At 43.1% G+C, this 14,322-nt stretch overlaps 1 protein-coding gene across 1 annotated transcript in view; it reads left to right on the top strand.

Annotated features, from left to right (window-relative positions):
- The window catches only part of LOC311150358 (seizure protein 6 homolog), a gene marked incomplete at its 5' end in the record, with an annotated part of 101,592 nt that overhangs the window by 60,835 nt on the left and 26,435 nt on the right, over positions 1-14,322 (top strand). Inside the window, 5 exons of the mRNA XM_084187770.1 lie at positions 2,106-2,269; positions 6,473-6,667; positions 7,026-7,164; positions 9,193-9,389; positions 11,628-11,822. Of these exons, the coding sequence (XP_084043896.1) occupies positions 2,106-2,269; positions 6,473-6,667; positions 7,026-7,164; positions 9,193-9,389; positions 11,628-11,822 (890 nt within the window). The remainder of the gene's footprint in view (positions 1-2,105; positions 2,270-6,472; positions 6,668-7,025; positions 7,165-9,192; positions 9,390-11,627; positions 11,823-14,322) is intronic.

Consider the following 14,322-nt stretch of genomic DNA (forward strand, 5'->3'; position numbering starts at 1 on the left):
CATGCTGAAAGACCCAGCCAGGTTTCATCTTCAATGCCCTTGCTGATGGAAGGAGGTTTTCACTCAAAATCTCACGATACATGGCCCCATTCATTCTTTCCTTTACACGGATCAGTCGTCCTGGTCCCTTTGCAGAAAAACAGCCCCAAAGCATGATGTTTCCACCCCCATGCTTCACAGTAGGTATGGTGTTCTTTGGATGCAACTCAGCATTCTTTGTCCTCCAAACACAACGAGTTGAGTTTTTACCAAAAAGTTATATTTTTGTTTCATCTGACCATATGACATTCTCCCAATCCTCTTCTGGATCATCCAAATGCACTCTAGCAAACTTCAGATGGGCCTGGACATGTACTGGTTTAAGCAGGGGGACACGTCTGGCACTGCAGGAATTGAGTCCCTTGTGGCGTAGTGTGTTACTGATGGTAGGCTTTGTTACTTTGGTCCCAGCTCTCTGCAGGTCATTCACTAGGTCCCCCCCCGTGTGGTTCTGGGATTTTTGCTCACCGTTCTTGTGATCATTTTGACCCCACGGGGTGAGATCTTGCGTGGAGCCCCAGATCGAGGGAGATTATCAGTGGTCTTGAATGTCTTCCATTTCCTAATAATTGCTCCCACAGTTGATTTCTTCAAACCAAGCTGCTTACCTATTGCAGATTCAGTCTTCCCAGCCTGGTGCAGGTCTACAATTTTGTTTCTGGTGTCCTTTGACAGCTCTTTGGTCTTGGCCATAGTGGAGTTTGGAGTGTGACTGTTTGAGGTTGTGGACAGGTGTATTTTATACTGATAACAAGTTCAAACAGGTGCCATTAATACAGGTAACGAGTGGAGGACAGAGGAGCCTCTTAAAGAAGAAGATACAGGTCTGTGAGAGCCAGAAATCTTGCTTGTTTGTAGGTGACCAAATACTTATTTTCCACCATAATTTGCAAATAAATTCATAAAAAATCCTACAATGTGATTTTCTGGATTTTTTTTCTCAATTTGTCTGTCATAGTTGACGTGTACCTATGATGAAAATTACAGGCCTCTCTCATCTTTTAAAGTGGGAGAACTTGCACAATTGGCTGACTAAATACTTTTTTCCCCACTGTATATGTGCTTTCTTGAGCAGGGGGACCTTGCGGGCGCTGCAGGATTTCAGTCCTTCACGCCGTAGTGTGTTACCAATTGTTGTCTTGGTGACTATGGTCCCAGCTGCCTTGAGATCATTGACAAGATCCTCCCGGGTAGTTCTGGGCTGATTCCTCACCGTTCTCATGATCATTGCAACTCCACGAGGTGAGATCTTGCATGGAGCCCCAGGCCGAGGGAGATTGACAGTTATTTTGTGTTTCTTCCATTTGCGAATAATCGCACCAACTGTTGTCACCTTCTCATCAAGCTGCTTGGCGATGGTCTTGTAGCCCATTCCAGCCTTGTGTAGGTCTACAATCTTGTCCCTGACATCCTTGGAGAGCTCTTTGGTCTTGGCCATGGTGGAGAGTTTGGAATCTGATTGATTGATTGCTTCTGTGGACAGATGTCTTTTAAACAGGTAACAAGCTGAGATTAGGAGCACTCCCTTTAAGAGTGTGCTCCTAATCTCAGCTCGTTACCTGTATAAAAGACACCTGGGAGCCAGAAATCTTTCTGATTGAGAGGGGGTCAAATACTTATTTCCCTCATTAAAATGCAAATCAATTTATAACATTTTTGACATGCGTTTTTCAGGATTTTTTTTTTTAGTTATTCTGTCTCTCACTGTTCAAATAAACCTACCATTAAAATTATAGACTGATCATTTTTTTGTCAGTGGGCAAACTTACAAAATTAGCAGGGGATCAAATACTTTTTTCCCTCACTGTATGTGGTAGTAGAGTAGTGGCATTGGTAGCAGCTAATGGGGATCCATAATAAATAAAAATACAAATACCATGGTTAAACGTCTTGAAGGAATAACCTCTCTCCCATCCCTCTTCTTTTTCCCTTCTTTCCTTCCTTTCTACTATCCTTCCTTCCTACCCGCTATTCTTCCTCTGCCCTCCATTCCCCCCTTTCTCCCCACCTTCCACCTCTCTACTCTTCTTTCTTCCCCTCCATCCTTTCTTCTCCCTCTTTGTCAGGCTGATTGTGCGCAGCGGAAACAACTCTGTGGCTCCGCTGATCTTTGACTCAGACCTGGACGACGTTCCAGAGCGTGGCATCGTGAGCGAGGGCTCCATACTCTACCTGGAGCTCATGGCCGACTCCTCTTCCATCCCTCTACTGCTAGCTCTGCGCTATGAGGGTGAGACCTTAAAATGCTCCCAGCATCAGTACACACAGCTATATTCAATACATCAAAACTATGAAATAACACATATGGAATCATGTAGTAACCAAAAAAGTGTTACATTTATTTCCTTCTTAATGCGTTTGAGCCAATCAGTTCTGTTGTGACAAGGTAGGGTTGGTATACAGAAGATAGCCCTATTTGGTAAAAGACCAAGTCCATATTATGGCAAGAACAGCTCAAATAAGCAAAGAGAAATGACAGTCCATCATTACTTTCAGACATGAAGGTCAGTCAATACGGAAAATTTCAAGAACTTTGAAAGTTTCTTCAAGCAAGTGCAGTCGCAAAAACCATCAAACGCTATGATGAAACTGGCTCTCATGAGGACCGCCACAGGAATGGAAGACCCAGAGTGACCTCTGCTGCAGAGTTAACTGCACCTCAGATTACAGCCCAAATAAATGCTTCACAGAGTTCAAGTAACAAACACATCTCAACATCAACTGTTCAGAGGAGACTGCTGCCAAGAAACCACTACAAAAGGACACCAATAAGAAGAAGAGACTTGCTTGGGCCAAGAAACACGAGTAATGGACATTAGACCAGTGGAAATGTGTCCTTTGGTCTGGAGTCCAAATTTGAGGTTTTTGGTTCCAACCGATGTATCTTTGTGAGATGCAGAGTAGGTGAACGGAAAATCTCTGCATGTGTGTTTCTCACCATGAAGAATGGAGGAGAATGTGTGGGAGTGCTTTGCTGGTGACACTGTCTGTGATTTATTTAGAATTCAAGGCACACTTAACCAGCATGGCTACCACATCATTCTGCAGCCATATGCCATCCCATCTGGTTTGCGCTTAGTGGGACTATCATTTGTTTTCAACAGGACAATGACCCAACACACCTCCAGGCTGTGTAAGGGCTATTTGACCAAGGAGAGTGATGGAGTGCTGCATCAGATGACCTGGCCTCCACAATCACCCGACCTCAACCCAATTGAGATGGTTTGGGATGAGTTGGACCACAGAGTGAAGGAAAAGCAGCATATGTAGGAACTCCTTCAAGACTGATGGAAAATAATTTCTCATGAAGCTGGTTAAGAGAATGCCAAGAGTCTGCAAAGCTGTCATCAAGGCAAAGGGTGGCTACTTTGAAGAATCTAAAATATAACATATATTTTGATTTGTTTAACACTTTTTTGGTTACTACATGATTCCATATGTGTTATTCCATAGTTGTGATGTCTTCACTATTATTCTACAATGTAGAAAATAGTAAAAATAAAGAAAAACCCTGGAATGAGTAGGTGTGTCCAAACTTTTGACTGGTACTGTATATGGTTGATTTATAAAGCCAAGCACATTTAACAGTTATGCTATTGATTATAAATCTAATTAAGTTGGGGTTTGCGATCTCCTCAGTTTTCTTAGGCAATTAGGCTAAGCCCTATTCGCACGGGACTAGTATTACTAGAGAACATTGGTTATGTAATTATTACCCCAGAATGTCCGTTATTCCAGAGGACGATTTCCAATAAATTGACAGTTATGATGGAAGCATGGAGTTTTTTTTGTAGGCGTGAAGATATTTCACGTCCAGGCAATAACAGTGCTACACTGATAACTGGAGCTTGGTTCCCAAGTTTCTAAACCATACGAAACCCTATTTGGTATAGTGTCGCCATAATATCTGAATTGAGGAATGTGATCATAATCATTAGGATATTTTAGCGATCCGCAGTAGACGTCCTAAATGCCCCCCAGCCTTCAGATGTGAGCTAAACAGTGCACTTGCACTTGAGATGCATTTTAAGGCTATGGGATCCGAAAGTGAAGTTATCATTTCCAAACGTTTAGGTAAATTGTATGCTGATTTGCGATCTATTAACAGCAAGGGTTAAATTAAATAGGCACAATATTTTTTACCGATGCATTTGGCAATATTCAATTCATACGCACAAAACATATGAACAAAAGCATTCACTGAAAGTTGATACATGTAGGCCCTTCATACAGTGCATTCTGAAAGTTTTCAGACCCCTTGACTTTTTCCACATTTTGTTACATTACAGCCTTATTCTAAAAACGAATCCTCATCACTCTACACACAATAACCCATAATGACAAAGTGAAAACAGGTTTTTAGAAATTTGTGAAGATTTATTAAAAATAAAAAAATAAAAAACTGAAATACCTTATTTACATAAGTATTCAGACCCTTTGCTATGACTCGAAATTGAGCTCAGGTGCATCCTGTTTACATTGATCATCCTTGATGTTTCTACAACTTGATTGGAGTCCACCTGTGGTAAATTCAATTGATTGGACATGATTTGGAAAGGCACACACCTGTCTATATAAGGTCCCACAGTTGACAGTGCATGTCAGAGAAAAGACAAAGCCATGACGTCAAAATGAATTGTCTGTAGAGCTCCGAGACAGGATTGTGTCAAGGCACAGATCTGGGGAAGGGTACCAAAACATTTCTGCAGCATTGAAGGTCCCCAAGAACACAGTGGCCTCCATCATTCTTAAATGGAAGAAGTACCCAATGGTCACTCTGACAGAGCTCCAGAGTTCCTCTGTAGAGTTGGGAGAACCTTTCAGTAGGACAACCATCTCTGCAGCACTCCACCAATCAGGCCTTTATGGTAGAGTGGCCAGACGGAAGCCACTCCTCAGTAAAAGGCACATGACAGCCCGCTTGGAGTTTGCCAAAAGGCACCTAAAGGACTCTCAGACCATGAGAAACAAGATTGAACTCTGGCCTGAATGCCAAGTGTCACGTCTGGAAGAAACCTGGCACCATCCCTACGGTGAAGCATGGTGGTGGCAGCATCATACTGTGGGTTTGTTTTTCAGCTGCAGGGACTGGGAGACTAGTCAGGATCGAGAGAAAGATGAACGGAGCAAGGTACAGAGAGATCCTTGATGAAAACCTGCTCCAGAGAGCTCAGGATCTCAGACTGGGGCGAAGGTTCACCTTCCAACAGGACAATGACCCTAAGCACACAGGCAAGACAAGGCAGGAGTTGCTTCGGGACAAGTCTCTGAATGTCCTTGAGTGGCCCAGCCAGAGCCTGGACTTGAAACACAGGGATGTCAATTCGCACGGGACTAGTATTATCAGTTCACCAAAAAAAAGTAGCTTATTCTGGCTGGAATTACTCTCCTGCCATGTACAATATACTGACATGGCAGATTCGGACCGGACTAAAATTACAGATATGGTGTTTTGTGCTTGTGCACATAATTACATTACCCGACCACCCCCTGAAAAACGAGTCCCGTCCGAATAGGGCTGCCTTAGCAGCAGCTACTGTTCCTGGGGTCCAGGAAAATTTAAGGCAGTTTATACAATTTTTTAAACATTACAATACATTCACAGATTTCACAACACACTGTGTGCCCTTAGGCCCCTACTCCACAACTACCGCATACAGTGAGGGGAAAAAAGTAAATCATTTCTTACATGCGTTTTTCTGGATTTATTTGTTGTTATTCTGTCTCTCACTGTTCAAATAAACCTACCATTAAAATTATAGACTGATCATTTCTTTGTCAGTGGGCAAACATACAAAATCAGCAGGGGATCAAATAATTGTTTTGAACTGCATATTATTCATATTAGCTCTCTGTGTACATCCAAGGGCTAGCCGTGCTTCCCTGTTCTGAGCCAATTACAATTTTCCTAAGTCCCTAACATGCTGGTTAATTTTGCTATTATGCACATAGCATAATAAGGTGCCAATTCTACGGCACACTGATGATTGTTTCAGAACCACAGACAGCGACCATATCCAAAGCGGGAGAAAGCGCATTTCTTATAAAATAATATTTGATTTATTAGTGATGCACCATAATTTTTTACATCCTATAACCATATACAATTTCAGTATCACATGTCGTAGAGTGATGGACTGTGCCAACCCCGTGGCCTCCGCATTGGATTAGTCCACTGAGACAGGTGTGAATCAGACAGGTATGTTGTGCGCCATGAATAAAAACAAAACATTGCGACTGCTTGACTAAAGAAATCTCGGTCGACCAACAGCCTATCGACCAAAAAATCGACCAGTCGACTAAATGGGGTCAGCCCTACTTCAGTTAATCTTACATTATGCTTTATCCGACTTTATCTTTCTCTCCTCATATTCACACGTGCAGACTATTTTATCTCTCTCTCTCTCTCTCTCTCTCTCTCGCTTTCTCTCAGCTTTTGACGGGGAACACTGTTATGAGCCCTACTTGCCCCATGGGAATTTCAGCAGCAGTGACATCACCTTTCCGTTGGGCACCACAGTCACCTTCTCCTGCTCCACAGGCTTTGTCATGGAGCAGGGCTCCGGGGTCATTGAGTGTGTGGACCCAAGCGATCCACACTGGAATGAGAGCGAGCCTGTGTGTAAAGGTAATACTATTGAAAACTACCATTACATTATGATAATTTGTTTGTAATAATAATAATAATAATAATATGCCATTTAGCAGACACTTTTATCCAAAGCGACTTACAGTCATGCGTGCATACATTTTTACATTTGGGTGGTCCCGGGGATCGAACCCACTACCCTGGCGTTACAAGCGCCATGCTCTACCAATTGAGCTACAGAGGACTTTCATTCACTAAACTAAAAACTAAAGACAATAATACAAGTAATGTTACAATTACTTTTTGTCCCTGTGCCACTCCCTCTCTTCCCTCCCTCTATCTTGCTTTCTATCTTCCGCCCCTAACTCCCACTCTCTCTCCCCCACCCCCCTCTCAGCTTTGTGTGGGGGAGAGTTGACTGATCCCTCCAGCACTGTTCTGTCCCCTGATTGGCCACAGAGCTACTCCAAGGGGCAGGACTGTGTGTGGCAGATCCATGGCAATGAGGAGAAGCGCATCGAACTGGACATCCAGATGTGAGTTTGGCCTCACCAACACTGAACAGGCATCATTTTGGTTTTTGAAGCTGTGGTTGGAGCATTTGGGAGAGGGAATTGTTCTCCTTCTTCTTTTGCCTCTGAAACCTCACTGCATAACGTGAGCGCTCCCTTTGCATAGTTTTTTTTACCACTACACCAGAGGTAAACTACCGGTCAAAAGTTTTAGAACACCTACTCATTCAAGGGTTTTTCTTTATTTTTTCTATTTTCTACATTGTAGAATAATAGTTAAGACATCAAAACTATGAAATAACACATATGGAAAAAGTGTTAAACAAATCAAAATATATTTTATATTTGAGATTCTTCAAATAGCCACCCTTTGCTTTGTTGACAGCTTTTTCACACTCTTGGCATTCTCTCAACCAGCTTCATGAGGTAGTCACCTGGAATGTATTTCAATTAACGGGTGTGACTTGTTAAAAGTAAATTTGTGGAATTTCTTTCCTTCTTTATGCGTTTGAGCCAATCAGTTGTGTTGTGACAAGGTTGGGGGGGTATACAGAAGATAGCTCTATTTGGTAAAAGACCAAGTCCATATTATGGCAAGAACAGCTCAAATAAGCAAAGAGAAACGACAGTCCATCAATACTTTAAGACATGCAGGTGTGTTGGGTCATTGTCCTGTTGAAAAACATATGATAGTCCCACTAAGCCCAAACCAGATGGGATGGCGAATCGCTGCAGAATGCTGTGGTAGCCATGCTGGATAAGTGTGCCTTGAATTCTAAATAAATCACTGACAGTGTCACCAGCAAAGCACCCCCACACCATAACACCTCCTCCTCCATGCTTTACGGTGGGAAATACACATGTGGAGATCATCCGTTCACCCACACCGCGTCTCATAAAGACACAGCGGTTGGAACCAAAAATCTCAAATTTGGACTCCAGACCAAAGGACACATTTCCACCGGTCTAATGTCCATTACTCGTGTTTCTTGGCCCAAGCAAGTCTCTTCTTATTATTGGTGTCATTTAGTAGTGGTTTATTAGTAGCAATTCGACCATGAAGGCCTGATTCACGCAGTCTCCTCTGAACAGTTGATGTTGAGATGTGTCTGTTACTTGAAGTCTCTGAAGCATTTATTTGGGCTGCAATTTCTGAGGCTGGTAACTTATCCTCTGCAGCAGAGGTAACTCTGGGTCTTCCATTCCTTTGGCGGTCCTCATGAGAGCCAGTTTCATCATAGAGCTTGATGGTTTTTGCTACAGTACTTAAAGAAACTTTCAAAGTTCTTGAAATGTTCCGTATTGACTGACCTTGTCTTAAAGTAATGATGGACTGTCGTTTCTCTTTGCTTATTTGAGCTGTTCTTGCCATAATATAGACTTGGCCTTTTAACAAATAGAGCTATCTTCTGTATACCCCCCCCAACCTTGTTACAACACAACTGATTGGCTCAAACGCATTAAGAAGGAAAGAAATTCCACAAATTAACTTTTAACAAGTCACACCCGTTAATTGAAATGCATTCCAGGTGACTACCTCGTGAAGCTGGTTGAGAGAATGCCAAGATTGTGCAAAGCTGTCATCAAAGCAAAGGGTGGCTATTTGAAGAATCTCAAATTATTCTACAATGTAGAAAATAGTAAAAATAAAGAAAAACCCTTGAATGAGTAGGGGTGCTAAAACTTTTGACCGGTAGTGTATATGATGGAGGTAGAACTCAAAATAAGCATGTTTATGTTTCAGAAACGTGCATGTTTTGTAAGGAATATATTTAAAGCATAAAACGAAGGTTGAACAATGTGAGCCTTGCGTTTCGCCGTCTCACTGAATGCTGCTTCCGTGGCGTCTCATTGATTATAATGGGTGACTGATGGACATAAAAAAAAAAATGATGTGATGCTTCCAGTGAAGTTTTTATCGTAAGGATTAGAAATGACAATGATTGTGAGAAGATACATTTTATGATGACATTTTATGATTCCATTTGAAGTGACATTGTTATTAAAGTATAAGTTGTTTTCCTCTCTTCATGTATTTTGTCTCTCTCAAAGTTTGAATATCCGTCACAACGACATTCTCACCATATTCGATGGTCACGACCTCATGTCCCATGTGATCGGCCAGTACCTGGGGTCACGAGAACGTTTCCAGGTCGTGTCAGGTGGTTCTGAGGTCACTATTCAGTTCCAGAGTGACCCTGACGACTCCTCCTTTATTCTCAGCCAGGGATTCCTTATTCACTACCGTGGTACGTACACATACAGGACTTTTACATACAGGACATTAACATACACATAAAGGACATAATATAAAGAACATTGATTGCCCAAACATGACATCACACAAAAATATGTACATTTTCCTGGCGTGTATTCAGTGAAGCAAAATGTTAATAACCGTACCAGTCAGAGGTTTGGACACACCGACTCATTCAAGGGTTTTCTACATTGTAGAATAATAGTGAAGACATCAACACTATGAAATAACTTATATGGAATCATGTAGTAACCAGAAAAGTGTTAAACAAATCAAAATACAGTATATTTTAGACTTTAGATTCTTCAAAGTAGCCACCCTTTGCCGTGATGACAGCTTTGTACACTCTTGGCATTCTCTCAACCAGCTTCACCTGCAATGCTTTCCCAACAGTCTTGAAGGAGTTCCCACATATGCTGAGCACTTGTTGGCTGCTTTTCCTTCACTCTGAGGTCCAACTCAGGTCATCAGGGGATTGTGGTGGCCAGGTCATCTGATGCAGCACTCCATCACTCTCCTTCTTGGTAAAATAGCCTGGACACAGCCTGGAGGTGTGTTGGGTCATTGTCCTGTTGAAAAACAAATGATAGTCCCACTAAGCGCAAACCAGATGGGATGGCATATCGCTGCAGAATGCTGTGGTAGCCATGCTGGTTAAGTGTGCCTTGAATTCTAAATAAATCACAGACAGTGTCACTATCAAAGCACCCCCACACCATCACACCTCCTCCTCCATGCTTCACGGTGGGAACCACATGAAGAGATCATCCGTTCACCTACTCTGCGTCTCACAAAGACACGGCGGTTGAAACCAAAAATCTCCATTGCTCGTGTTTCTTCTTCTTATTGGTGTCCTTTAGTAGTGGTTTCTTTGCAGAAATTCGATCATGAAGGCCTGATTCACGCAGTCTCCTCTGATCAGTTGATGTTGAGATGTGTCTGTTACATGAACTCTGTGAATGTCACGAATTCAGATGAGGCTGCCCCTCCTCCTTGCTCGAGCAGGTTTCGGCGTTCGTCGTCACCGGCTTACTAGCCACTACCGCTCCATTTATCATCACTCCATTTGTCTTGTCTTGTCTTGTCAATCACTCACACCTGGTACTCATTCCCTCATTAGTCTGTGTATAAGTGTTCCCTCTGCCCCCTTGTCCTTGGTGAGTGATTATGTGATTAGGTGTGAATGACAGTCAGGCGCAGGAGGTAAAAACACAGAAATCCAGAGTTTCTCACCTATGGAGTCAGCGGGAGAAGAGCGCACATCTGGAATCGTGGCAAGGGTCCAGGAGCATTCCACGATGCTGGCCAGCTTGGGGGAAGCGATGGATCGGGTTCTTCAGGTCGTCCAACGCCTGGAGAGAAGAGGAACCGATCTGTCGAGACCAGCTGGCCAACCGGATCCAACCACCTACATCACAGCACCCGGAGGGATCCAGATATCCCGACCTCGGGCGTTCGATGGGATGCCGGCTCTGTGTCAGGGATTCCTTCTCCAACTGGAGCTGTACTGCTTCAGTGTCAGGCCGGCGCCATCAGATCGAGAGCAGGTGTCCGTCCTCATTTCCTGCCTCTCGGGGAAAGCCCTGGAGTGGGCCAACGCGGTTTGGAGAGAAGGAGGAGCCGCGTTGGAGGACTACAGGGAGTTCGCCCACCTATTTCGGTGGGTTTTCGATGGGCGGGTGAGCAGCTGGTCCACTTGAGGCAGGGGACGAGGACAGTACAGGAGTTCGCGCTGGAGTTCCGGATCCTGGCAGCAGGGTCCGGGTGGAATGAGTGGGCCCTGATCAACCAGTTCCGTTGCCATCTACGGGAGGACGTCCTACGGGAGCTAGCCTGCCGTGACAGCAGTTTGTCTTTTACCGAACTGGTGGACATGGCCATTCGTCTGGACAACCTGCTGGCAACCAGAGGACGTCCTGGAGGAGGATTTGTTTAACTCTTTTTTTGGTTACTACATGATTCCATATGTGTTATTTCATAGTTTTGATGTCTTCACTGTTATTCTACAATGTAGAAAATAGCAAAAATAAAGAAAAATCCTTGAATAAGTAGGTATGTCCTAACTTTTGACTGGTACTGTAATATGAACAGACAATACGGTTACATATTCTACCTCAATTGTGTGTTCTACACGATACATTTCAATCTGAATGTTCTGTAACATTATATCCTCCTGAACAAGCACCTGGTTTATCCTACATCTAATGACATCATCTTATTTCTCATGCAGAGGTAGAGCCTAATGACACCTGCCCTGCCCTCCCTCAAATCGAATTTGGCTGGATTAGCTCCTCCCACAGCTCTCCCGTGAGGGGAAGTGTGTTGACCTATCAGTGCCAGCCGGGGTATGACATTAGTGGCTCTGACATCATCACTTGCCAATGGGATCTTTCCTGGAGTAACAGCCCACCCACCTGCATCAAAGGTGAGCTAAAGTGCATTCCTGCCCGACTACATTGCTGACACATGCCAGATCATATGTTATAGCAATCTGGTGCCCGACGGCATTGGTTGATGCAATGCAACACCTGAGCAGGAGAACACAACCCTATACTTCCAACAACACTTCGGATGCGTTTGAGAGCATCAATTTTGCTCCGTTGCAGATCACCGACTGAACATACTAGCTGATACCCGCATAGCTGATGTTTTGGTGGTGTCAGAGGTGGAACTGCATTGGCGCTGTCAAATCGGTGAGCAGCTGCTCTTGATCATTGTCACGAAGCCACACCTGTCCCACTCGCGTTAGAAGTTCAGAACGAGAAAGTGTAGGCTATATAGAAATTACGCTCAAATTAAAATTAATTAACCTAAATAATGATGCACTGAAAATTGCCACTGAATAAAACCAACTTATCATCTGACCACATCCTGTCATTTCTTTATTCTGTATCAGCAAAAAATGGGTTTATCACTTATACGGTGTGCAGGCTTTTAGCATAGCCCCTTTTACACCCCTGTTGGCTTACCCCTACTAGCTAACCACTAGCAGCCTTGAAACACATCACTTACTAGCAGCTCAGCACATCAGCATTTCTCATGCTGTTACACAAAATCAAGATAACATTTTACCATCATAGTAGACATTGAACGTCTATAACCAAACTGGCTAAAACGCTGTTGTTGGCCGATAGTACAGTGGGTCTTCCTTTAAAAGTTATGTCATACTGCAGTACAGCTTGCGCCGTGCTGCGTAATTGTATGGCACGTTAGAGTGAATGACGTCATATTATTTTACTGTCAGCCATTGTTGCCATTAATGCTAGTTTGACCACCACAGGGCATCTTTGAGAAGCGAAGTTATTGAAATGACATGGAGCTGTAGGCCTAAGAGTCCTGTTACTGTAGCTGTTTTAGCGAAACGTACTTATTGGCATAAAGGCCTACTTCAATATACAGTATATCAATAAATTATTCATTCATTTGTGCATGTCATCACACAGCATACAAGTCATCCATGTCTTAAAATACAGTCAAGCATTTTAGTTATAAAACGAAATAACAAATGGAGCCTTGAATAATTAAACAATGAATAAACCACAACATGTCGGCTAAAGCGATTTAATTCACGAATGCATTTGACTGTTTTTAATATTGGCTGTACTAGAGATTTTAAAACCTTTTTTTTAGTAGAAACTTAGCTATGGCGCTGTACAACATGACCGGTCGGGAGTAGGCCTAGGCTACTAAGTGACTGCGAGTGAAGAGCAAAATAATCCTAACATTTCCACAGCCTAATTGTTGGCTAACCAATACCCAAACGGAGTATGTGAAAATAAAAATCTGATTGATTTATCAAGACCAGTCCCCATACTTGTCTCAAAGCAGCACAAAACAGTGCTCAAATACAGTGCCTTGCAAAAGTATTCATCCCCCTTGGCGTTTTTCCTATTTTGTTGCATTACAACCTGTAATTTAAATGGATTTGAATTTGTATTTCATGTAATGGACATACCCAAAATAGTCCAAATTGGTGAAGTGAAATGAAAACAATAACTTGTTTCAAAAATTCTAAAAAAGTAATAATGGAGAAGTGGTGCGTGCATATGTATTCACCCCCTTTGCTATGAAGCCCCTAAATAAGATCTGGTGCAACCAATTACCTTCAGAAGTCACACAATTAGTTAAATAAAGTCCACCTGTGTGCAATCTAAGTGTCACATGATCTGTCACATGATCTCAGTATATATACACCTGTTCTGAAAGTCCCCAGAGTCTGCAACACCACTAGGCAAGTGGCACCACCAAGCAAGCGGCACCTTGAAGACCAAGGAGCTATCCAAACAGGTCAGGGACAAAGTTGTGGAGAAGTATAGATCAGGGTTGGGTAATACAAAAATATCTGAAACTTTGAACATCCCACGGAGCACCATTAAATCCATTATTAAAAAATGGAAAGAATATGGCACCACAACAAACCTGTCAAGAGAGGGCCACCCACCAAAACTCACAGACCAGGCAAGGAGGGCATTAATCAGAGATGCAACAAAGAGACCAAAGATAACCCTGAAGGAGCTGCTAAGATTGGAGTATCTGTCCATAGGACCCCTTTAAGCCATACACTTCACAGAGCTGGGCTTTACGGAAGAGTGGCCAGAAAAAGCCATTGCTTTTGGTGTTCGCCAAAAGGCATGTGGGAGATTCCCCAAACATATGGAAGAAGGTACTCTGGTCAGATGAGACTAAAATTGAGCTTTTTGGCCATCAAGGAAAACACTATGTCTGGCGCAAACCCAACACCTCTCATCACCCCGAGAACACCATCCCCACAGTGAAGCATGGTGGTGGCAGCATCATGCTGTGGGGATGTTTTTCATCGGCAGGGACTGGTAAACTGGTCAGAATTGAAGGAATGAAGGATGGTGCTAAATACATGGAAATTCTTGAGGGAAACCTGTTTCAGTCTTCCAGAGATTTGAGACTGG

This window comes from Coregonus lavaretus (assembly GCF_964263955.1).
Source record: "Coregonus lavaretus genome assembly, chromosome: 2".
NCBI classification, from domain to species: domain Eukaryota; kingdom Metazoa; phylum Chordata; class Actinopteri; order Salmoniformes; family Salmonidae; genus Coregonus; species Coregonus lavaretus.